The sequence below is a fragment of the Canis lupus genome, chromosome 13, assembly GCF_003254725.2.
Source record: "Canis lupus dingo isolate Sandy chromosome 13, ASM325472v2, whole genome shotgun sequence".
NCBI lineage: Eukaryota > Metazoa > Chordata > Mammalia > Carnivora > Canidae > Canis > Canis lupus.
Window position 1 is genome coordinate 44,318,054 of NC_064255.1, and position 25,391 is coordinate 44,343,444.

A 25,391-nucleotide genomic window follows, 5' to 3' on the forward strand; every position below is an offset into this window, starting at 1 on the left:
TTTCACCATGGGATGTGGTTTGGCTCCATGAGGAAGAAAAGATGACACTGTTGGCATCTTTAAAATCCATGGGAAATAGGGCACCTGGGTGGCTCAGTGGTCATGATCCCAGAGCCCTGGGATCGAGTCCCACGTGGGGCTCCCCGCAGGGAGCCTGCTTCTCCCTCTGCCTGTGTCTCTCCCTCTCTCTGTGTGTCTCCATGAATAAATAAAAGAAAATTTAAAAAAATAAAATCCTCAGGAAATAGGACCACTTTCGTAGCCACATTCTCACAAAGATTACTGGCAGCAGGGTTTGTGGGGAAACACCACCCCCAGTGGTTTATAAACAGAGGGCATCACAGTGAAACGCCGGGACACCTGCACCCCGATGTTCATAGCAGCAATGTCCACAACAGCCAAACTGTGGAAGGGGCCTCGGTGTCCATCGACAGATGATGGATAAAGAAGCTGTGGTCTATGTGTACAGTGGAATATTCCTCAGCCATTAGAAGCAATACCCACCATTTGCTTCAATGTGGGTGGACCTGGAGGATATTGTGCTGAGTGAAATAAGTCAATCGGAAAAGAACAAACTTATATGGTCTCATTCGTTTGGGGAATAGAAAAATTAGTGAAAGGGAATGAAGGGAAAGGAGAGAAAATGAGTGAAAATAACAGTGAGGGTGACAAAGCATGAGAGACACCTAACTCTGGGAAATGAACAAGGAGTGGTGGAAAGGGAGGTGGGTGGAGGGGTTGGCACTGGGTGACGGGCACTGAGGGGGGCACTTGCTGGGATGAGCCCTGGGTATTATGTTAAATGTTGGCAAATTGAACTCCAATAAAAAAATTAAAAATAAATAAAAATAAAATAAACCAAAAATAAAAATAAAAAATAAGCAGAGGGCATCAATAAAAAGGTCCGAGCAGAAGGGTGTGTAAGCACACATTGGAGTTCTTGAGATCCCAGGAATAATTTCTGGAATTTTTTGAGGAAGCTCATGTTCTGCAGGTAGTAGAGCCTATGAGACACTATGTGTGTATCAGTGTGTGTGTGTGTGTGTGTGTGTGTGTGAGAGAGAGAGAGAGAGAGAGAGAGAGAGAGATAATATAATCACATTTGAATGTAAAGGTGCTTAAGCACCTAGGGTATTTAGATCACCTTCAAAAGTTGTAGCAAATCACCTTTTGCAAACAAATATATCAGCATAACCAAAAACAATGTTTTAATCAATGCTCTGACTACAATTTGAGACTCGACATCATTTACTCTGCCCTCCTGCCAGCCACCCATTTGCTCCCTTTTCTGTTTCCTCTCCACAGATAAATAAAATCTCAAAAAGTATTGTGTTTTGTGCACATGGACATGGATGCTGTTCCACATGCAATATATATTTCTGAGCCACTGCGTTGTTATTGCGGAGAAGCTCTCAGGACAGCCGTTTGCTACTAATGGCTCACTTGACACTTGCCTATGTTTTCAAGGCCCCTTACAGAGCAGTTCATCACACGTAAGATATTTTCATACATCAAGGATCTTTATAAGATTAATACTTCTCCGTAATGTGAACAACTACATTGCTCCTGAAATATTGAGGTTTTCAGGGTTCATGGGTTGTGGATCAAGTGACTTCTTTTTCAGCCAGGAGGAAACTCCTCACCCAGGTGTGGGTTTTCTGGACAGATACTGTCAGCTAGAAAGAGAAAGCTGTCAGAAATCACAGAGGAGTCTGATACGAAGGGGAGAGGTGTGTTGAGTCTGTGCCCAGAAAAGACAGGACACATCTGACTTTATTTTTAAGCTTGGCATTTCAAGAGGAAGAAAAACTAAACAGACACCCTTCCCTCCCCAGAGAGAATTTCCTGAGTACAAGCTCCTGGCACACTTTCTGCCTTTATTCCTAATCTATCAGGAGTCTTGAGTGCCAAAAAAAGAGATGAAACCCATTACTGTTAGCCTTGGGAAAGCAAGACAAAATACAGAGGAGTCAAGTAAATAAAAACAACACCTTTCTCTTTCAATGTGGAAGTTTACCAAACCTGATTCTACCCTTAGTGTCCACCCACCAGTTTTCAAGGGGAGTAAAACATCTCATCACTGAGGCTCCACTAACATCAAGAGTTTCCGCAAGAGCCAGTCTCAGAAAAATAAGACTTGAAAAATGTGCTGAAAAAAAAAAGAAAGAAAAAAAAAAAGAAAGATGTGCTGAATTCCTCAGATGAAAGGAAAACAAAATGGGTTCATGACTTTGTAGTGTGAGTGTCAGATAGAAATAGCACTTCTGACCCTTAGTGGTCACTCTTCAGAAACAGACCCCTTTTCCTGCCGTGATGGAGACCTGGGGTCACATTTGACCCTCAGGTCTGTTCTCAGTTGCTGGGACTGCCAACCTACCCAGGAAAGTAGGGGACACTCACCTCATGCCAGCAGCTGTACATGACTTCATATATGGACATTGGCGCCAGTTGAGGACGGTAGAGCCTGAAGCCTTTGGAAATGGCTTCCACAACTTGCAGATTCGACTTATTTTCAAACGGCATTTTTCCTTCTGTAAAAACTTCCCACATCAAAACTCCTACACACGAAATGCATGCAAACAAGAGGTTGCTTGAAAGAACGGTTTCAAACCACAAGGCCTTATTTTCCTCTTCCAGCCTTTGAATTATAATCATCCAGAATGAGAGCAGCTCTATCTAGGAATCAGACCATGTGCGTCTCCATTTGTGAACAGGCCTGACATCTGAAAATACTCCAAGTGAAAACAAGGCCTTTCTTTTCCAGGCCTTAACTGCCTCCCCATAGAAAGAAAATGCTGCCAGTGTTTTCATTTCTAAGTATGTTCGTGTCTTCGCACCCTGAGATCAACAAGCCTCTCTTCCATCCCATAGAAAACGATGGAATTGTGCGAGCGAGCCTCTGATGCCTGCCCAGGCCAAGAGTTTACCAGCCAGTAGATGGCACTTGTTCCCCTCTTCCCACTGAAAGGTTAGACAGCTGGGTAGAGCAGACTACCTAGCAGGAGCTCCGGACCCATGTAGGTGTTCTAAAATCACTGATAGGTTGATTAGTGAGACTTCCTCAAACTCCCATTTGGACTTCATTTCATTATTCACTTATTCTAAGATGTATTACATATTGATTAGAGGTCAAGCATATGCCAGAGCCAGAAGATTCTAAGAAAGAGGCCGGTCCCTGTGCTCAGGAAGCTCACTGTCCAGAGGGAGATGGAGACAAGTGGTCAGATAAAACTCAGAAATTCTAAATTGTTCTGCAACCACTTGATGAGGTCCCTGTGTTGCTACATGTTAGTCTGATTTAACTGCTCTCCTGTAGAGCTTAAAAATCTCACCTGTCAAAACCACCAAAAGGCAGGGGAGAGCTAAAGGGATCAATAATACACACTTAACCTTATGTGGACAATAAAAAATATTCGCGCCCTTTTGAGGGTGCAGAGCTCTCTCCAAACCAAAGAAGCCATCCAGGGAGGTCTGGGCTAAAGAGAATAGATAGCTTATTGAACATTTACTGCCACCTTTTTGAAAATCAATTCAAAGAATGAACTCCGCTGGACATAGGTCTACAACATCTCTTTCTCAGTGAAGAACATTACACAATATAAACTCCAACTGACAGTTCCCAAGGAGGCCGACAACTAAATTCCACAAAATTTAAAGGTAATGAAGCAAATGCAGTTGGTGCTGCTCAGTAGTTAGAAATGAAGTTTATTAATGACATGTGAAATTCAGTGACACCTTAAGATCTATTTTTCTTGCAAGTCTCTGTGGTGTATAAAAGGTGGCTGCACCTTTTGCTAGATCAGTAGACTCTATGTTATGGCTTTACTGCCATACGTAAGTTCATTGGGAAAGGTAAGATCCAAAAGGCAGACTTATATAAGAAGGTGTCTGACACCAGTTGCCAAAGACAGCCTGGGTATGTTTAGAACACCTTAGACAGTTACATGAAGACCTTTCTAGAATGCCGCATCATGCTAAAAAATCAAAGCTTAAAAAAGATTGTCTTTTTCTTAAATCAATCTCCAACAAATGAACATCAAATTTACTCACCAAATGACCAGACATCAGATTTGCTGCTGTACTTGTTGAAATGGAAAACTTCAGGAGGGGACCACTTGATTGGGAACTTGGCTCCAGAAGAACTGATATATTCATCATCCAAAACGTACCTGAGGTCATGAGATTCAAAGCACATTGTGCTAATTCCCTCCAAATTCTACTTCATTCCAACTTCCTTCATCTACTATAAGTTCTAAAAGAGAAAGCAGGGGATGCCTGGGTGGCATCTGCCTTTGGCTCAGGACGTGATCCTGGAGTTCCAGGATCGACTCCCGCTTCGGGCTCCCACATGGAACCTGCCTCTGCCTCTGCCTATGTCTCTGCCTCTCTCTGTGTCTCTCATGAATAAATAAATAAAATCTTTAAAAATAAAATAAAAGAGAAAGCAGGGTTCCCGGGTGACGCTATTGGTGAAGTGGTCAGCTCTTGACTTTGGCTCAGGTCATGGTCTCTGGGTCATGGGATCAAGCCCCCTGTCGGGCTCCATGCTCAGTGAGGGAGTTAGCTTGAGGATTCTCTCTTCCTCTCCCTCTGTTCTTCCCCAACTCACTCAATTTCTCTCTCTCTCTCTCTCTCTCTCTCTCTCTCTCAAATAAACTCTCAAATAAATAAATGAATCTTTAAAACAGAAAGCATTTTTACCCCTGAAAATTTCTCTTCTGTTACCAAAATGGGAAAATATCATATATAGTGATTCCTCCCCAAACCAAGCCTCATTTGGGTTTGAGTCTCAGAAAACTAGAACAATTCTTCAATCCAAATCAATTTGAGTCAAGAACCCACTGATTATGTTAGTTTACAAATTCTTAATTCTCAAAGGAGCATGCTGAGTAGTCTAACAACCAGTGTCGTAAAAAGTACATAAGAGATAAATATATATGGCAAAGAATAAAGTCAAAGTTGGATGCCTTATTTTTTTCTTCATGCATATGTGTTTTATTAGGCAGAGAAATGAGAGTATTGAACATAATACATTTAATATGAAAAATGTTCAATGCATTACCATGGCCCTATATGAAATCAGGAATAACTACCACCTCCTTTTAAAAACTACAACAATATTAAACCTCTCTCTTTTGAGAATTGTAGGCAGGAACATCAAGTATGAGATCTAGAGAGAAGAGAGCCTGGAGTGTGCAGTCTGGTATTTTTGAATTATTTATTAGTGCTTCCTCACACCCTCTTTTTTTTCCCACATCCCCTACCTCACACCACCTTTAAGTGCTTTCTTGAGCCAGAAGCCATCCTACTAAGGGGGAAAAGTAAGTAATAGAAAACAAAAGGGAAAGAGCTATTTTTCATAGCTTTTGAGTTTCAAAAGTCTAGGCTTTCCAGAGAAGGAGGAGGATGGAGCTCTTAATAAACTATTTGAGAGAATGGCTCATAAAATAAGAGTAATATCACCCCCCCACACACACTCCTGACCACCACCATTCATCCCCCTAGAAAATGACCTCTGGAGCTGGGAGGTGGGAGAGGATAAAGGAAAGGCGGAGGAGTGTTAGACATCTGTGGGTGGCTGAGGCAGGGTCTTATATAGTCTTCACTCTACCAGCACTGCCCGGCTAGCATGGCAGGCAAAGAAGTCCCCACTACAGATTGCTGGGATTTAAGAGCAAAACAGAGCCTATGCCTCTTCCCCAGGTCAAGCCCCTGGAAAAGCAAAAAAGATTCCAGAAAACAAATAGTTGCAGATGTGCCTAAGGCAACAGGGCCTTGGATATCTCCAGGCATTTTCCTAATCATGGAGAATGATGCCAGTGCAACAGCATCTTGCAGACAGAAATTGGAGATGAGTCAGCAGCCACCTATGCAGATGTTCAGCCAAGGACAAAACAGGAAGATGGTGCCCGCAGGCTACCAGTTGTCAATGGGTAACAACAAGGACCAGACATGCCATCTCCAGTACGTGGCCCCATTAGACATACAGAATCTGAATTTGACCCTAAAATGAGTCAGAGAGAAACCCTGGGTTCACGGGCACTGAATTTTTAGCAGCCTGAAGGAAAGGGCATTGCATTGAGTTGCAGAGAATGAGGTTAGATTCTCCACACTTGAGTTGTCATCTTAAAGTCAACTGTTACCCTTGATAATAGAGTATGAAGATGACATAGAACAATCAGAGCTAAACCAATTTATTTTTTTTAATCTTTCAGAAATACACATATGTCAGAAAAGCTTTTCTCCTCAATCTTATGCATATGATGAGTAGATCGAGACATTTCTAAAAATGTTATGACTGAGAATGACCTTTTGAAAAAAGATAAGAGTTGTCTCAAGTGTCCATTTGCCTCACAGCTAACATGGGTTTGTGTCAAATTCAAAGCAGGGCAACACACCAAGCAACCACATCAACATTTTCCTCACAGGATTAAAAAAAAAAAAAGAAAAAAGAAAGAAAGCAATGCTATCAACATCTTAAATCTGTTAGGAGACAGATCTAAGATTCCCTCTTATGAGTAAACAGGAAATATTTATATATTATACCTCGTCATTCCAAAGTCCGATATTTTTACTATACTTGCAGCACTGACCAGACAATTCCTTGCTGCCTATAAAAAAAGAGAGAGAGAGAGAGAGAGAAGAATCCATATTTGAATATAGTTTTCTTTCAAGAGTTTCTACTCTCCTTTTCCTCAGTTTACCTGGACCCCCACACTACTTCTCTGTGTGAGCAGACATGTTTCCTTGGTAATACCCATCATGCTATATATGATCAATATATCTGCCCTCATGATGGATTGTATTGATTCTTCAAAGAAATAACAAAAAAAGTAAAAAGCAATTTTAATACTTTTCCTTTTAAAAGTTTTTTAAACCCTCTCAAGAAGGATCTTCAATAAATTGGAAGACTACAGCAAAGAGATGTTAAACTATGAATCCTGAAATTTAAAAGTGTGCATTTTTAAATATGCGGAGACCATGTATTTGATGCCAAAATAATCCATTTTCAGAGACCTTCGTCAAAGAAAATCATTGATTTGGTTATTAAGCCCTATGTAAGCCAATAGTTTTATAGATTCTGTTCTCTTCTAAGATGATATGTGCTTCAGTTAGTCCAAAAACAAAAGCAAAGAACTTAAAAATGGTAAGCCAGGAGTCAGTTTAGAAGATTTTGACAAATGCTAGCAAGGGTTTCAAAACCAAACCAAGAGCTAAGCCCTTGACAGGGGAAAGGCTCATGCTTAGCTGATATATTTTAAATGGCATGAAGGTGGATAAAATAGAACACAAAAGAAAGCAATCAAGGAAGAAACCAAGGGTAGGAGGATCTGAGAGAAGCCACTTGGAACAAATAGAATGACCAGAATTATCACTCAACTAGGTTTTGAATTCTAATCCCTGTCAGGAAATACTGACCTGCAGGGACCAGGAAAGTAAGCTAGGTGGGATTGATGCCACATTCATCCATTCAAAAATGTGTTCGATAGCTAAGATTGGGAGATTGGGAAATGTGGAGATTGGAGATTGGGAAATGTGCCTTGACGGATACAGAACAATGGTCTCAACAGCTGTGGAAAGGTCTCAATGGCTGTGGAACGGTCTCAGTGGCTGTGGAATGGTCTCAATGGCTGTGGAACAGTCTCAATGGCTGCGGAATGGTCTCAATGGCTGTGGAGTGGTCTCAACGGCTGTGGAATGGTCTCAATGGTTGTGGAATGGCTATTGCTGTGAAATACAGACTATTACTATTCCATAGCAATAGTTAGCATTGCTGAGCTCTTCTATATGCCAGGTGCAATTGTAAGTACTTACACCTGTTTATTCATGTGATCCTCCCAACAAGCCCACAGGAGGAAGGTGCTGTAATTGGTGCCACTGTACTAGTTAGTGAGCTTGCCCAACATCCCACAGCTAGTAAGAAATAAAGGCAAGATTTCAACCCAGCCAGTCTACTTCTAGAGCAGTGGTTCTGAGTCGTGGCTGCCTATTGAACTCTCCAGGGCATTTGGGCTAAGACAAGCCTTAATTTTTTTTTTCTTAGGATGTAACATCCTGAGCATTTCAGAACACAATGATTTAACATTTCCAGTTCTCCTCAGGAATGCCAGGAATGCCGCTGTGATACTATTGCAACCAAATCACCTCCACATGAAAGTAGTTTCATCCCTGGATGGGAGCCAGTAGAGCTATCCTTTACTCCTGTCATCTCCAGCTCCTGGCAAGAGTGCTTGGCATGTACTGGCATTCAATATGTATTCGATTATTGGTTGAAAGGAAGAAAAGTAGAAGTTAATGAAAGAAGAGAGGGAAGGTGAGAGGAAAGAAAAGTAAATTAGTTTTGGTTAGTTGGTTATCATAGTAGTTAATTAGTTCAAGGCGTATTTCGGGTAATACCTTATTTGGCCACAGCATCAATGGGCAATTAAAAATAAAGCTACATTTCCCAGAGAATCACATGAATAGGAAAGTGGTCAGAAATTAAGCCAAAGAGGGGCGCCTGGATGACTCGTTTGGTTAAGCGTGTGCCTTTGGCTCAGGTCATAGTCCTGGTGTCCTGGTATCCAGAATCGGCATGGATGGAGCCCCCATCAGGTTCCCTGCTCAGTGGAGAGCCTGCTTCTCCCTCTGGTCCTCGTCCCTCCCCTATTGTGTTCTCTCTCTCTTTCTCAAATAAATAAAAATCTTTAAAAAAATTAAGCCAAAGATATTTTATTTTAAACACTGAAAGTCCTCAACTGTCATATTCCTCTGAATATAATGAATAAAATAATCAGTGAATTTGTATCATACTTACTAAATCCCTATGAATAAAGCAGTTCCTCTCCAGATACTCCATCCCTTCACAGATGTCCTGGCACATGCTCAGCAGCATCTCCCTCTTAAGCGCTCCCCTCCTGTCTCTGAGATAGTTCAGCAGGCAGCCGTTCTCCATAAACTCCGTCACAATGTACAGGGGCTTCTGCTGTATGCACACCCCATAGAGCTGGACTAGCCTTGAATGAGATAATTTCCTGTGGAGGAAAAAAACACACCAGTGAGCAGGTTGGCTTTTCTGCACTTTCAAGTGCTCAGACTCAATGGGTGATATTCACAAACTCTATGTAATTTTCAACATCAAGATATGATAAAAATTAACCCAACCACAGAGAAAGTAGGACTGTTTCCTTTCCACTCTAGGCACTGAACAAGCGGGGTCACAGAGTTCAAGCAGTAGTTCCCAAGTCACTGCAGATAAAGAATATTACGTGCTCTGTATTCTATTTTTTCTGTTTGTCATCCTTGTAAGTAAGCCTTTTGCTTCCTTATTGTGCCTTCTTGCTCAGGTCTTAACAGAGCTCCTGATCCTTGAGTTTCAACTTTCCTAACTGCAGCTGCTCAGACCAAAATTCAGGACAGATTGAAGGGAAGAAACCGTGATTGGTGTATGAAGGAAAGGAAAGGAAAGGAAAGGAAAGGAAAGGAAAGGAAAGGAAAGGAAAGGAAAGGAAAGGAAGAAAGAAAATGAAAATTAAATTCTAAAAAATAAAGGCATTAAAAAAGAAATATTTAGATAAAGTTGGAGACTGAAAAACACTGGCCAACTTGAAACCCTGCTCTGTATTTAGCAATCACACACACACACACACACACACACATGCCCTTGAATATTATCTATTAAAATACACATGGAACTTTTAGTCATCTAAAATTCCAAAGTTTATTGTTCCTTCTGAAGTATAGCATTCAGTCCCTAAAGGCCTGTTATGCCAACTAGGCATCATGGAAAACAATATTCAAGTTAGTGTTTGTAATTTTTGAAGATGTATAATAAGCCAATTTCTGTTAGTCAAAAGTAACTTGAAATGTCACCTCTTTTCATTCATAGAGGCAAAATAAAAATCAATGACTCAGGGAGATTATTTATCTTAAAATAATGTATATGAGTGATCAATTGACATATTACCATATAGTTAGCATGCAAAAACACTACCAGTTTGTGGGAAAGAGGAGTTCAGAGAATCTATACATGATTTTAATCTGTAGACATATATCTTGTGTATTTTATCTGATTTATCTCTCTAGTGTATAAAGATATTTTATAAATTCGAAATTTATAAAGAAAAATTTATTTTCAGTTAAGAGAGACAATTCATATGTATACAGAATAATGGCAGGGAAATCACTCTTAACATAGAATATTGATTTGCCATGAGAAAACCATAACACTGATACCCACGCATAAACATCTGAGAACTGAAACATTACACTGTGTTTGCTTAGCAGTATCACGGGAGTAGTGACAAGGACGGCGAAGGAACTAACAAGTACAGTGAAGGTAAGACAGTGTGACCCAATTGGGTATTCTTGGCAGATGGAGCTCAGTGTGTGTCAGCTAGGTAATTTTGTAAAGATGAATGGATTTGCAACAGGGAGTTAGAAGGAAATCCTTCTGCCTCACTTTCAAAAAACAAAAAAAAATCAGCAAAAAATAGACTGTGTTCAAACCTAAGAACACAGAATGTCTATCTGAACTGACTTAAAAATAAGCCATTAGCTTCATTCTTGCCTCTGTAAACATCCAGGAGCCAATGATACTTCCACATTCTGCACGTCTTCCACCATCCTCAAAATACCATCCCTGGAAAACTGTGCCCCCAAATGCCCAATAAGGCTTGATCCTTTCAGGAATCCTCTCACCGTAACATCGGACATCTCCAATTCTTTTTTGTTTCATAGAAATTCCAGTATGGCTTCAACTTTCTTTGAAGCACATTCTTATAACACCTATCTAATCAACACAGGAATATAATGATTTGTCTCTCCTTTAGATGTAGGAAAACTAGGGTCTGATGCAGGTGGTATCAAGGAATATAGGCCAGGGGCCACCTAGGGGCACGAGATCATCTTTGGGAAGCTGATATCACTGGAAAATTGTGTTTAGCATAACTTCCCTTGAAGCTCATTTTGTTGTAACTGACTGGAAAGGGTATTTAAATAGTACATTTGGGGTACAGGTTGAGAGTCCCAAGAGATAGCATTGCTCTGCTGTTAAAGGAGAATGGGTCCAGTTAATCCCTTCTAGTTTTTTGGTTTGTCTGTTCGTTGGTTTGCTTGTTTAGTTGACATCTGTATTTTTAGAACAGAACTAAATTTCTTTGGATAACAGAATCTAGGTAATGCCATCTGGGGTTCTCGTTTTTCACCACATTGCTGCTCCTTTAAGTGTTGAACAAATACTTAAAGAAATTTGATGGCTTTTATCTGTACCAAATTGTTGACTTGTCCTGATCCAGCCCAGATTATAGACATACACCACGGCCACATATTCAGCTGAGTCGAATATGTTGATCTGGGAAATCACAGAAGTGATCCCATAGGAGCGGCGTCCAAAGGGCCACAGAAGTGACTGTTAGAACTCGGGATTCTTAAATTTTCTGAAAGCAAATGCTTTATCCTTATATCACTATTTGGACAGAATCAACATTTTTGCTTCCAGGAAAAGCCAAAGAAGGAGGAGGAGGAGGAGGAGGAGGAGGAGGAGGAGGAGGAGGAGGAGAGGAAGAGGCAGGGAAAGGGGAACAAGAAGGGGAAGAGGGGAAAGGGAAGAGGGGGAAGGAGAAGGGAAAGGGGAGGAAGGAGAAGGACAAGGACAAGGCGAAGGAAGGAAGGAGCCCTGAAAAGAACATGCAGGCTTGTCACTTTCGTGAATTATCTCATTTAATTCACACGCTGATGCAGTGACAAGGTTACCATTATCTCCATTTTGTGGGTAAAGAAATCGAGGCTTGGCAAGGTGAAATAACTCACCCAGGTCACGCAGAGGTCAAATAATTTGCCCAGGTCACACCACTAGCTTGGACAGAGTTGTGACAGAAATCCAAGTGTGACTGCCCCAAAATCCATGTTCTTTCCATGACACCCCAATGTTGTCTGCTATTTATCTGGGTATTGCTTATACTTACATCATCACTTTAGCCTCTTCGATGAAATCCTCCTCGGACATGGAGCCTTCGCTGATGGCCTTGATAGCTACCCGGATGTGCGCTCGCCATTCACCTAAATGGACCACCCCAAACTGACCGCTTCCAATCTCCTTTACAAAAGCCAACTCAGTGGGATCTATCTCCCACTTTTCTAGAAAAGTAAAACATCCATGTTACAAAGTAGGGAAAACTTTCAGAGCTAGAACAGATTCAGGAATTATCTAGACCTACTCTCTTCTTTTATACAGAGGTTAAAATTTTTATAAATGTAAAGGGGGCGGGGAACTGTAACCATTTTCAATACTCTCATGGTGGAATTCCGTGTGCAATTCCAGAATTCAGGTTTAAAGATACAAACTTGACTTGCTTGGAGAGGAAATTATGGATATCAGAACATTCTTGCTCTTTCCAGAGACCCCACATGAAAGGCCTTTCGAAACTAAACCTACCTACCAGAACTAGACCTGGCCCCTTTCGTCTGTATGTCCCCATCGGTTTTTGTCCCGCCAAGTAAACTTGTGAGGCAGGAACATATGGCCCTGCTTCCCCATTTCACTTCCTTCTATGCTCCTCTGCCCATTCCCACAGCTAAGGGGCTTTTCTTGCCTTAGTAGGGTCTTCTCCTTGGGGAAAAGTCTAACAAATTCATCTAATAACTATGACCAACGCTAGGGTTCTAACTTGCATGTATCTACATGTACGTTTGAAGTGAAATTTGTGTTATGGTATATATTTCCTGGAAACCAAAAGAACTTTTAAAATAACCCTCTTGGAAACACTTGTGAAGGAGCAGATCTTTCCTCTTGTAGTATGTCTTTTTCTACAGCAACATTGCCATCTGCTGGAACTTTAAATAATGCGTTTAAAAGAATTGGGACACCTGGGGGTCTCAGGGGTGGAGTGCCTGCCTTGGGCTCAGGGTGTGACCCCTAGGGTCCAGGGATGGATTCCCGCATCAGGCTCCCCCTGGGGTGCCTGTTTCTCCTTCTGCCTATGTCTCTGCCTCTCTGTGTGTGTCTCTCATGAATAAATAAAATCTCAAAAATAAATAAATAAATAAATAAATAAATAAATAAATAAATAAATAAATTGCAAAGGCTAATGACCTTCAAGCCAGCTTTGCAAAGGGCTCCCTCTCCCAATAATAGGTATGTTTTTAAAGGAACATGGGAAAATATATTCATGACTTTGATATTGGCATAAATTTATTCAGCAGAATACAACCATAAAGGAAAATATTGACAAGTGACGCTCCATCAAAATCCTGTTTGTCAAATATGCCCCATTAAGAGAGGGGAAAGGTAAGCTGCAGATTGGGCAAAGATATTTCTGAAACATGTAACCAGTAAAGCATTCCTATTCAAAATATGAAAAAAAAAAACTAGAAAAGGGCAGATTATATTTTTAAGGGTTACAAAACGTGAATATTTTTTCACAAAAGAGAATATCCAAATAGCCACAAAACCTATAAAAAGTTCATCATAATTATTAGTCACCAGGGATATGCAAATTCCAACCACAGAGAGATACTACTATTACACACATCAGATTGCCTAAAGTGAAAACCAAAGAAAAGAACCCATGAGAATACTAAATATTGGCCAAGGCAAAGGCGTGGGGCAGCGGGAACTCCCACATGCTATTGATTGAAGTGTAATTTGGTACAAGCTTTTTTGAAAACTAAATCTGAGTGTGTACGCACTCTGTGACCTAACAATTCTACTCTCAGGTGTGTGTCCAGCATTCCTGGAGCTTAAACGTGTACTGAACTTCATCAAAAGACATGTAGGAATGTCCATAATGATATTAATTATGAGGTAAAAATTGGTTACAACCCAAATGGCCACCTAACGAAGGATGGGTAAACGGTGGCATTGTCAGGCAGTGTCGCACTACACCACAGTGGAGATGAAGCAACCACACCAACAACCATGGGTGAAGCAGAAGAAGCCAGATACAAATGCATGCTGTCTTATTCATTTCTATTAAATAGTCAAAACCAGGCAAAACTAACTGAGTTGCAGGGTTATGAGTTGTATGCCATTCTACATGTTAAAAATTGAGACGTTTATTTTTTAAAAATTTGAACAGGACCACATGTAACTTAAATAAATTGTTAATGGCAGAATTTTATTATCCACATTGTCTTTAGGGACAGAGGAATAACCCAGGACCCATAATATCCTGAATCATTCTCCCATTCCAATTAAAATAGAGCCCCTGGTGTCCTGGCACAACATAACTATGTTATCATTTTCTCAGGATTTTCTGATTCTCATTAATGAAAGAAATTTAAGGGAATCGGGTGTCCTCAAATCACAAAACAGAATTCCTTGGCTCTTATTTGTTCTCACAGTTTGCAGGTATACATCTGCTAGAAGATAGTTCGGATTAAACCTTCTACAAGTTCTATTTTCAAAAGGAGAGGACGACACTTTTAGCAGCTCTTTAAAGCAGGTTCTCCTGGAGGGCGGTCATTTCCCAGCCACCTTTGTACCGGGAGAGCAACAGCTCAAACACCCAAATAAAAATGAACTAGGGGTGGTGGAAGGGGAGGAGGGTGGGGGGTGGGGGTGAATGGGTGACAGGCACTGAGGGGGGCACTTGACGGTATGACACTGGGTGTATGTTGGCAAATTGAACACCAATAAAAAATAAATTTATTATTTAAAAAAAAGAATCCTAATTTATCAAAAGAGCTCCTGCTAACGAACAAAGGGTAGTGGATGGGGAGGTGGGCGGAGGGATGGGATGACTGGGTGGCAGGCACTGAGGGGGGCACTTGACGGGATGAGCACTATATGTTGGCAAATTGAATTCCAAATAAACATATATATTTAAAAAAAGAGCTCCTGCTAATGTGTAAGGAAATTTGAAGTCAAATTGAAACATTTCTTTCCAAAGTTGAAATTGCTGTTGCGAGATGAATGTACTTAAGTATTTCAGAAAGAGGATTTAAACTTTGAGAGGAAACCTGTCTAGGCATCTCAGAAAAGCGAAGGAGTTAAAGAATGTAGAGGGAAGTTGGGACAGGTTCTTTACGGGATTTGACATTGTACTTGGGTACGTGTGCATACATTACCATAGCTAAAACCAGCTGTGGCTGGCAAACAGCTGCCCATCAGTCCAACTGGGTAGCGGAGACGGGTCATGAGACCTGGGGAGGGAGAGAAATCAGCATTTCAAGTCTACTAATTAACATAAAAGAAAAAAAACAAATATACTAGAAGACAGTGCCAGGCTTCAAATAAATTAGGCAGAAAAATATTCTACAGTATTCTATTTACCTATTTTCCCCACTTTGCATAAAGCAACATTTGCTTATTGGACATACATTTTAAAATCCAAGAAAATTTAAAGACAAAGTAAAGACCTCACAAAATCTCAGCAGCCAGAGATGCACTGTTATCATTTTGGTGAACACCTTTGCAAAAATCTCTATATAAGTGTTTGAAAGCATATACACACCCAATGAGCTTTCACAGAAAAGTAAATGTTTTGCTGTAAACTTTTTATACTCAGTATGTCATTGATATATGTTAGTGACTATCAATAGAGCTTTAAGTTATTTCTAAGATTTCACTACTGTAAAATATGCTGTATGTTCTTGAACATAAATCTTTATGTACCTCTCAAATTACTCTCTCAGAATAAATTAAAATGTGATTTCTTGAGCAGAGCATGTATAGAAAAATTGTACTAATTCATTCAACCACCAACAGTGTTTAAGTGTACTCGTTTCATTACCCTATTTTTTGAGAGTAGTTTTGTTTAGTTTTGCTTTGTTTTATTATTATTTTTTTAATAGCGTGGTAGTGGGAAGCCTGGGTGGCTCAGCATTTGAGCGTCTGCTTTCAGCTCAGGTCATGATCCCGGAGTCCCAGGATCCAGTCCCACATCGGGCTCCCTGCAGGGAGCCTGCTTCTCCCTCTGCCTGTGTCTCTGCCTCTCTCTGTGTGTCTCATGTGAATAAAAATAAAAATAAAATAAAATAGAATGGTAGAGTAAATGAGACTTCTTTTGATTGGATCAACATGTAGTATTTTGTTACATCAATTTCAATTTAGTTCAACAAGCTTTTACTATTTATTTCTTCAACTAATGTTGATTAGGGGCCCGCTTTGTGCCGAGCACTATCTAGATGGTAGGAGACAGCAATGAAGCAGTGAATAGGACAGTGACAGTCCCTGCTCCCATAGAGCTTACATTGTAGCAGGGGAAGAGAAAATAAGTGCACACACACACACGCACACACACACAAGAAGAAGCAGAAGATGATGAGTTGCAAGCAGAGTAGATAAAATATAGCTTCCAGAGAGTGGGTGCTCAGGGAAGGCCTTTCGGACAAGATGACAGCTCTGCAGACATTAACTGACAAGGAGCCATCCTACAGAGGTCAGGAGGAAGAGCATTCTGAGCAGATGGAACAGAAAGTGCAAAGGCTGGAAGACAGAAGCAAACTTGGCCAGTATAAGAACAGAAAGAGGCATCATTAAGTGCCTATTGTGTGCAAGCCACTCTTCTAGGTAGATCTCAAATATTCTGAAGGACTAAAGATGAATAAGGTGAGGACTCTGCACACAGGGGCTCCATCTCAGTGAGAGAAGACAGGCAGAGAAAGGCAACTGCAATATAGAAGGAATAAGTCCTGTGCTGGAGATACACAAGATGCTCCAGGACATAGCACCTTACACACTTTTGGATTCAAAGTAGTCTTCTAGAAGGAAATGATATCTGAGATGAATGTGACAAATGAAGTTAAGCCCTGAAGAGAATCTATGGAAAGCACTCTAGACAGAGGTAACAGATGAGATGATACCTAGAGGTAGGAAGCAGGATGGGCTATTTAAGCAAAAGGTAAGAGATAGAAGAGGCCAGAAATTATCCTTGAGAGGTAGGTTGTATTCTGGTTACGATAGGCCTTCTAAGCCATTTTAGGGAACATTACACCATCCTGCAGGTAAGAAGGAGCCATTGAAAGTCCCCAATATAGAAGTGACATCATCAGGTTTACATTTTTGGTAGATCATTCTGGCATCAGCATAGAGGATGGATTGAAGGGAAGTCAACACTGAAGATAAGACTAGTTAAGAGGCCATTACAATTGTCCGAGTGAACAATGATTAGAACAGCACTAGGAGACAGAGGCAGGAACCTATATGAGGCATACTTGGGATATGAAACTCTTTGCACTTGATAATGAACCAGAAGTTCTAGAACAAATAGTACTAAAATTTGTCTGGAATCACAAAAGGGCCTGAATAACCAAAGCAATCTTGAGAGAGAAAAACAAAGCTGAGGTAGCACACTCCCTGACTTCCAATTATATTACAAAGCTATAGTAATGAAAACAGTATGACATTGGCACAACAACAGATTGATAGATCAATGGAACAGAATAGGAAGTCCAGAAACAAACCCAAGCTTATAGGATCAATTAATCTTTGATAAAGAAGGCAAACACCTACAATGAGGAAAAGATGGTCTCTTCAATAAATGGTGCTGGGAAAACTGGACAACTATACTGCTTTTTTTACACCATGTACACATACACACAAAATGGATTCAAGATTTAAACGTAAGACCAAAAAACATCAAACTCCTAGAATAAAACATAGGTAGTAAGTTCTTGGACATCAGTCTAAGCAATATTTTTTTCATCTGTCTCATCAGGCAAGGTCAACAAAAGCAAAAATAGACAAACAGGACTATATCAAACTAAAATGCTTTTGCACAGTGAAGAAAACTCCCAATAAAACAAAAGGCAACCTACTTGAATGGGAGAAGATATTGGCGAATGCTATAACCAAAAAGGGGTTAATACCCAAAATACATAAATAATTCATACAACTCAATATAAAAAAATTTGAGTTTTTAAAATGGGCAGAGGACCCAAAGAGACATTTCCCCAAAGAAGATATACAGATGGTCAACAGACACATGAAACCTACTCAGCATCACTAATCATCCAATGAGATCTCACCTCACACCTATCAGAATGGCTAATATCAAGCGGACAAAAATTAACAAGTATTGACAAGGATGCATAGCAAAGACAACCCTCCCCACTGTTGGTGGGAATGCAAAATGGTGAGCCACCATGGAAAACAGGGTGGAGGTTCCTCAAAAAAATAAAAATAAAACTACCATACAATCCAAGAATTCCACTTCTGGGTATTTCTCACCAAAAAAAAAAAAGTTTGAAAAAAAACCCCACTAATTTGAAAAGACATATGCACCCCTATGTTCATTGCTGCATTATTTAAGCAGCCAAAACACAGAAGCAAACTAAGTGTCCACTGATAGACGAAGGGATAAAGAAAATGTGGCGGGAATAATAAAATATTCTTCAGCCATAAGAAAGAATAAAGTCTTGCTGTTTACAACAATGTGGGTGGACCTGGAGGGTATTATACTAAGTGAAAAAATCCGGGAAAGAAAGACAAATACTGTATGAATTCACTTATATGTGGAATCTAAAAAAAAATGAAGCAAGCAACCAAAACAAAACTGAAACTTACTCATAGAAGCAGAACAGTCTGATGGTTGCCAAAGTGAGGCGGTTAGGGGGTGGTAGGATGGGCAAGATAGGGAAAAGGGTTTAAAAGGGACACACCTTTTAGTAGGACATACAATTTTCTTGTAGGAGATAAAACGCATAGCATAGGGAATATAGATAATAATCTGTAACGACTTTGTATGGCAAGAGATGGTAGCTAGAGTTCTCCTGGTGACCCCTCTGTGACGTATATACATGTTCAATCACTATGTTATACACCTGAATGTACTATTGTATGGCAACCACACTTCAATTAAAAAAAAAAAAAGTTTTCAATAACTAAAGAAGGAGGAGAAGGAGGAGGGCAAGGGGAAGAGCAGGAAAGGAAGGGAGGTGAAGGGTGGGGAAGGGCAGGAGAGGAGAGGGGGGCAGAGGAGGGGAAAGACATTATCCTTTAGGAAGAGTGGAATTGTCTCTTGTGACTCCTATGTTTCCAGCCCCTGTAGCCAGCAGGATGGTGACACTCTTATCTGAGATGGGCAACAGGAAGAACAGGGAGCAGGCTGGGAGGGAAGGCAGCGGTTAAGATGAAGAATTCCATTTCATCGCTGCGGTTCAGGGCCTGTGGGACTGCAAGTGCCTGGGACTCCCAGATGGAAGAGTCCTGCAAAGGGAAATGTCTAGGGCGAGGAGAGAAGAGATCGGGGACAGATTCCTGCAGCATGCCAACGTCTAAGAGTAGAAGTGAGACCCGTTGGGAAGAACTTCGAGGAATGATCTGAGTTCAAGAACAAGAAAAGGCAGTGTCAAAACATCTGGAAAGCAGGGAGCTTCAAGGGGTGACACTGCAAATAGAGCAGAGAGGGCTGAAAATACAAGAACTCAAAAGCATCACCCTGTAGGTCAATTCGGGGGCCACCCGTAAAACAGTGGGCGATGGAGGCAGAAGCCAGGTGCAGACGTTTAAAAAGCAAATGGAAAGTGAGCAAGTGGAGAAAGGGGATGTGGACACATTTTTCCAAAAGTGTCACTTGGAAGAACAATGTCTAAAGGAAGAAAGGAGGGCTTTGTGGGTTTGTTGGGCTTTGGGTTTGTTGGGGTATTTTGTTGTTGTTGTTTGTTGTTTGTTTTGTTTTGTTTTTTGGCTTTTCTAATAAGAAAGTCTTAAGCATATTTACAGGGTAAAGGGAGAAGGTAAGAAGAAATGGACAAGCTACAGGAGAGAAAGGGTGTTGGGTGGTCTCAGCAGCAGAGGAGTGGAGGGAGCAGGGGCCTAGGCTCGTCCTGGCTACTACTGGAAGGAGGGAGGTGAGGCTGAGAGCTTGGCAGTGGGAAGACAAGGTTGAGGGAGCTCATGTCAGGTGACTTCAAATTTCTTAATAAGGTGGATGGCAAGGGGTTTGCTGATAGGGACAGTGAACAACACTGGAAGTGGGGTCTTGAGGAGAATGGTGAATGTCTGAAGAGAAAATAGGAAAAGCTACTTCACTAGTGACTCTGAAGACTTAGCTGAGGTTGGAGCCCTCATCGAGTTGGGATCCTATAATGCATGATCCAAACGAAGAACAAAATGAGGAATTTCTTTAAGACCCTGATACTTTCTTCTAATTTTCCAAGTTCTTGTTTGCTCAACATTTTTATTCTGTGATTCTCTACCAGTGGTTTAATGAGAGTCTATCTCTCTGATAGAAGGAAGCCTGTCACCCTCTTGGCATTGTCCTTACTTCCGGGAAAGAGATGGATTGTCATGAGCTAAATAGACCAGAAGTCAAAAAGTAGACAGGATAGTCATGGGCTCTGATTCACAGCCTCCTCTGAAACTGGACCTTCCCAAGTACCATCTAATGATAGGATGTGTCTCTTTCTGGAGGCTACAGCAGCCATTGAGTGCAGACTCTGGCGCCAGTGGGTTCAATGGCTCCAATGGTCTCAAAGAGTCCTTGAGTTCCAATCTCAGCACAAACACTTTTTAACTGTGTAATTGTGAGTACCAATCATGCCTCAGTTTCTTCATCTGTAAGATGGAAATACCAACAGCACCTACTTCATAGGATCGTTCTGAAGATTAAATAAATAAATAGACATAAAAGCACTCAGAACAGGGTCTGGCCCAAAGTAAGTCTTCACTAAGCATCCACTATTTTGGGGTCCCATTCCTTTCCTCTTATCATCTTTCTTTCTCATTTTCTTCTATTTTTTTTTATTTTCTTTTCTCCCTAATAAAGAGCAATTAGAGTTGGAAGGTTTTCTTCTGTTGTTATTTTGTTTTATCCAGCTTTTTCTTTTCTTCTTCTTCTTCTTCTTCTTCTTCTTCTTCTTCTTCTTCTTCTTCTTCTTCTTCTTCTTCTTCTTTTTTTGTATATAATAACCTCACACTGTCTTCTTCTTCTTTTTTTTTTTTTAGATTTTATTTATTTATTGGACAGAGAAAGAGAGAACACCTGCAGAGGGAGGAGAAGCAGCTGAGCAAGGAGCACCAATGCAGGGCTCAATCCCATGACCCTGGGAGATGCTTAACCAACTGAGCCACCCAGATATCCCTGATCCAGTTTTATTTTTTAAGTGATCTATATGGTATTTTATACATTATAAGAATAATCATGTATGCTGTAACAAAAAATATCAAACCCTAAAGCAATCTTATAAGGCAGAATATATAATCTTCCCTTACCCCAGTGTCATTCTCCAGAGGTAAACATTAAGTTTGTAGTATGTTATAATCTTATTAGTTTGAAAATTATTACCTATACTTTAAACAAAATTTCTCTACACACACGTGTGTGTATTTTTGTTTATAAAAGTGGGACTATATTCTGAGATATTGCTTTGCACTTTTTTCTCTTTACTGAACAACTTATCATTACCATCTTCTCATGTCAGCACATCTTGATCTACGTTAGTAATTTTTTTTTAACCACACTAGCATAACCACTCTGTTTCTCAAATTTTTTCTTTGAAGGGAAGGAAAAGAGGACTGTAGAGAAAAAAAATTCAGGACTGATCTGATTCTATTTCTATCTCTAGACACAAATATGTCCTCTCTGGCCCCACTCAGACTCACTGCTACTTCCTCTCTAACCAAACTCCCAGTGACCATCTGGAATATCTATGCAGATTCATCCCATAAATGTAGAAAAACTTCCTTCGATTTACTCTTGATATTTAGAACCTGTGTAGTGGAAAAGTAGCCACTTTCCAAAAGGATTTTTTTGTAAACAACTTTTCATGAGAGAAATCTAAAAAAGTACTGTATGGCAAGAAGTCAAATAATATGAAAAGTTACAGTAGGTTTCAAATTCTATAATGTCGCAGTTAGAAGATTCCCCGATGGCTTCAAAGTGGTCAAGGACAGGTTGAGTGAGGGCTGAAGGCTAAAGCTGTGATGGTCATTGTGGTGAAACTTTCTAGAATCCTAGATCTTTCCATAGATGATACATTTGCAAAATTATTGCTAAAGTATTGCAAACACTTGGGGAAGAGGTCAAATGATGATGCCTCTGCTTTATTTAAGTCAAATTCTGACTGTGAAAGGCTGTGTCCTCTACAGCTTTTTGTGTTCACCAAACAAGAAAGAACAGAGAAGGAGATATTTTTTTAAAAATATTTTTAATTTTTTTTCAATTTATTTATTTATGATAGTCACACACACACAGAGAGAGAGAGAGAGGCAGAGACAGAGGCAGAGGGAGAAGCAGGCTCCATGCAACGGGAACCTGATGTGGGATTCGATCCCAGGTCTCCAGGATCGCGCCCTGGGCCAAAGGCAGGCGCCAAACCGCTGTGCCACCCAGGGATCCCCGAGAAGGAGATATGTAAGGGTAATTTTCCTACAATTGAAGTAGAGAGCAAATTTTGGGGAGCAAAGATAAGGAGGCATGATTATTTAGGACACTTGAAATTCCATTACACTTCACCCTACATAAATTTCAAGAACTAATGCATTGATGATTACATTGCCTTTTGCTTTTCTGCCAGCTATCATTTTTCTAACCTGACAGAAATGTAAAAATCAACTTACCTCTTGTCCCCTGACTAGAAAAACAAAGAAGCATCAGTGAGGAGACCTGTTCAGAACACAAGTTGTATTTCAGGCTCTTATGCATTTCTGCAGGGGGTGGGGTATTTGCTCCTGTTCAGTGTTTGACACCAAAGATGCATTGCCTGTCTGGGGCCTGGCTCCCTGCCTCCCTTCACCTGAAGCTCCTGACTTACCTGCTGCATTGTGCTGGTGATACCAGATTAGCTCAGGGATTGATGGAAAGAGGTGTCTTTCAGCCACGTACCACTGTCCCGAGTCATTCTTTTTAATCTGATAATGTTTGATGGTAGCCTCCATATTTCTACAATCAATAAAATGTGAATTAGTAAACAAGCAAAAGATCACTCTGGAACTAAGTCAATTCGTTGAGCAATAGGATTCCACCTTTAAAACTTTTTATTCCAGTGACACTACACACTGCAGAGTGGGTTAGATTCAACTGGTGCCTCACAGCCCCTGGGTAAATTCCTTAGTTATCTTATTGGGTCCATAGATTTGAACATAACTTCAGCCAAAGTTGTCTAGCTGACAATTCCAGTGTCCAAAAATGTAGAGCCCATTAGGGACACGTATAAGCATTTGAGGAATGCCAATATCAGTTCAATGAGTGAATAAATGCACCGCAAGGGGTGTAAGGAGAAATCAAACAAAGAGGAAAACTGATAGAGGGTATATGGATGAGCAGGTTTGCTATGAACTACCAGGGCTCTAGGAAGACACAAGAGACTGTGGAACACATCTGAGAATTGTCCCACTAAAGTGCAAAGGAGCTGAGGGGTAGATCTTCTATTCCTCATTGATGGAGAGCTGCTCCTAGGGTGCTGACTCTCAGGCACTCCCAGTCTACCCAGGGGGACCATGAGTTCCCACAGCCAGAGAACATCCTCCAGCAGAAAGGCACAGAAGCTTCCTGAGTGCAGGAGAACTCTCTGCAGGAAAACCCCAAGGTAAGCCAAGGAACGTGAGGAAAGCACCGCCACTGTCTACAACTAAGCCAACTTCCTCATGGTTAGGAAAAGGAGACGGCAAAGTCACTGCCCACACACAGAGCTGGTTAGGGATACAACTTGAGAGGATCAGATGTACTAACTTCCAGGCCAGCAACCTTCCATGCTAAGATCTCTCTTTCTCTACGTGATGGTGTCTCTGTAAGAAAGACTGTCCCAAGGAGTGTTACCTCTAAAGTGATCAAAATCATAATTGCTTACCTTCTAGCTTTTATAAACACAGAAATTGTGTAGGATCCCAAATGTCTTGAATCTCTGACAATAAATGCACCTTCTTTAGACTGCAAAAAACAATTCATTGTACACATTTATTCCTTATTAGGAAGAAAGACAAATCTACATCTCAGGAATGAAAACCAAACCGTTACTAACTTACTATATGTGAATGAGACTGTTTTCACAAATATAGGCAATCTTATCTCCCTTATACATTAAGAAGTCACACCTCTAAAAATACATAATTGGGACAAGAATTTGTAATATATGAGTATTTTTAAAACCTCGTTCCTGGGAAGCCTGGGTGGTTCAGCAGTTGAGCACCTGACTTTGGCTCAGGGCCTGATCCCGGATTCCCAAGATCAAGTCCCACATTGGGCTCCCTGCGTGGAGCCTGCTTCTCCCTCTGCCTGTGTCTCTACCTCTCTCTCTCTGTGTCTCTCATGAATAAATAAATGAAATCTCAAAAATAAATAAATAAATAAAACCTCGTTCTTGATTTTTCTAAAAATAATCTGCATTTTACAATCGTGTACCCCACCATTTATTTTGGTTATTTTTAATTTTTTAAATATTTTTTTATTTATTCACGAGACACAGAAAGAGAGGCTGAGACACAGGCAGAGGGAGAAGCAGGCTTCCCACAGGGAACCCAATGTGGGACTCGATCCTGGGACCCCAGATCACACCCTGAGCCAAAGGCAGATGCTAAACCACTGAGCCACCCAGGCGTCCTCATTATTTTTGTTATATTGATCAAGATAATAGATAAACATAGCTAATGAATAGGAAGCACTCTGAGACAGATTGGCAGGTTGTATTGTGGAAGAAAAACAACACAGAAGGTAGAGTGAGGGAGGCAAGGAAAAACATATCTGGAAAAGCAGGAAGTGGGGAAAGTGAGCAGAATCCATGCTAGGGATGGAGAGAGAAGCTTTGAGAAAGTTTGGAGAGAAGAGCATTGGGAATCATCTTAGTTTCTCCAGAGTATAGGAGAGACAGGAAGAGAATTGCAGGACAGAAGAATATTATATGTTTGGTGTTAGGTTATGAGTTGGATTCCCATTGACATCCTCTGGGAAATTCCAAGAAAACTGTGGATTGTTTTCAAAGGGCGTTGAATGTTTGGTTTGTGTTAGTTGTTGATACTGTAAGAAGTTTTCATCTTTACTGAATATGTTTACACTTGTGGAGAGTGAAACACCTCAGAAGCTTGCCGAATGTGTGAAAGTTGACACTTAAGAAGTGCCAAGAAGTTAAGAACTGTCCAAACCAAACACCATGATGTGACCCTTAAAATGAACACCATACATTAAGCAGAGTCTTCTCTTTCTTCTAGATGTTCACCAAGGAACAAACCTCATTTTCCAACCAAACTTTTAAGCCAAAAAACCTCTTATAACCATTTAAAATAATAAAAATCTAGCTTTTATTGAATTCCTACCATGCACAAGGATTGTGTTATATACCATAGAGGACACAAGATGTAAAATACTAAGATATATAAAGCAAAGTTTTATGTACAGTATATAGTATGTACTGTATATACATAGACACATATGCATCATGCATTTAGTCAAGTTGTATAAGTAGTGACCTTCTCTTCAAAGTGGAAAAAGTACAAATAGTCATGATCACAAAGCAATAAAAATGGAAATTAATAA

At 40.5% G+C, this 25,391-nt stretch overlaps 1 protein-coding gene across 3 annotated transcripts in view; it reads right to left on the reverse strand.

The window, feature by feature from the left end:
* TXK (TXK tyrosine kinase) overlaps window positions 1-25,391 on the reverse strand; it is a 63,605-nt gene that overhangs the window by 2,232 nt on the left and 35,982 nt on the right. For all 3 annotated transcript variants that reach the window (XM_025435748.3, XM_049092940.1, XM_025435749.3), the window contains 8 exons: window positions 23,713-23,792; window positions 22,678-22,805; window positions 15,049-15,123; window positions 11,946-12,117; window positions 8,798-9,014; window positions 6,547-6,611; window positions 4,051-4,169; window positions 2,401-2,558 (listed from right to left, as the gene is read on the reverse strand). In XM_025435748.3, coding sequence (XP_025291533.1) covers window positions 2,401-2,558; window positions 4,051-4,169; window positions 6,547-6,611; window positions 8,798-9,014; window positions 11,946-12,117; window positions 15,049-15,123; window positions 22,678-22,805; window positions 23,713-23,792 — 1,014 coding nt within the window. The remainder of the gene's footprint in view (window positions 1-2,400; window positions 2,559-4,050; window positions 4,170-6,546; window positions 6,612-8,797; window positions 9,015-11,945; window positions 12,118-15,048; window positions 15,124-22,677; window positions 22,806-23,712; window positions 23,793-25,391) is intronic.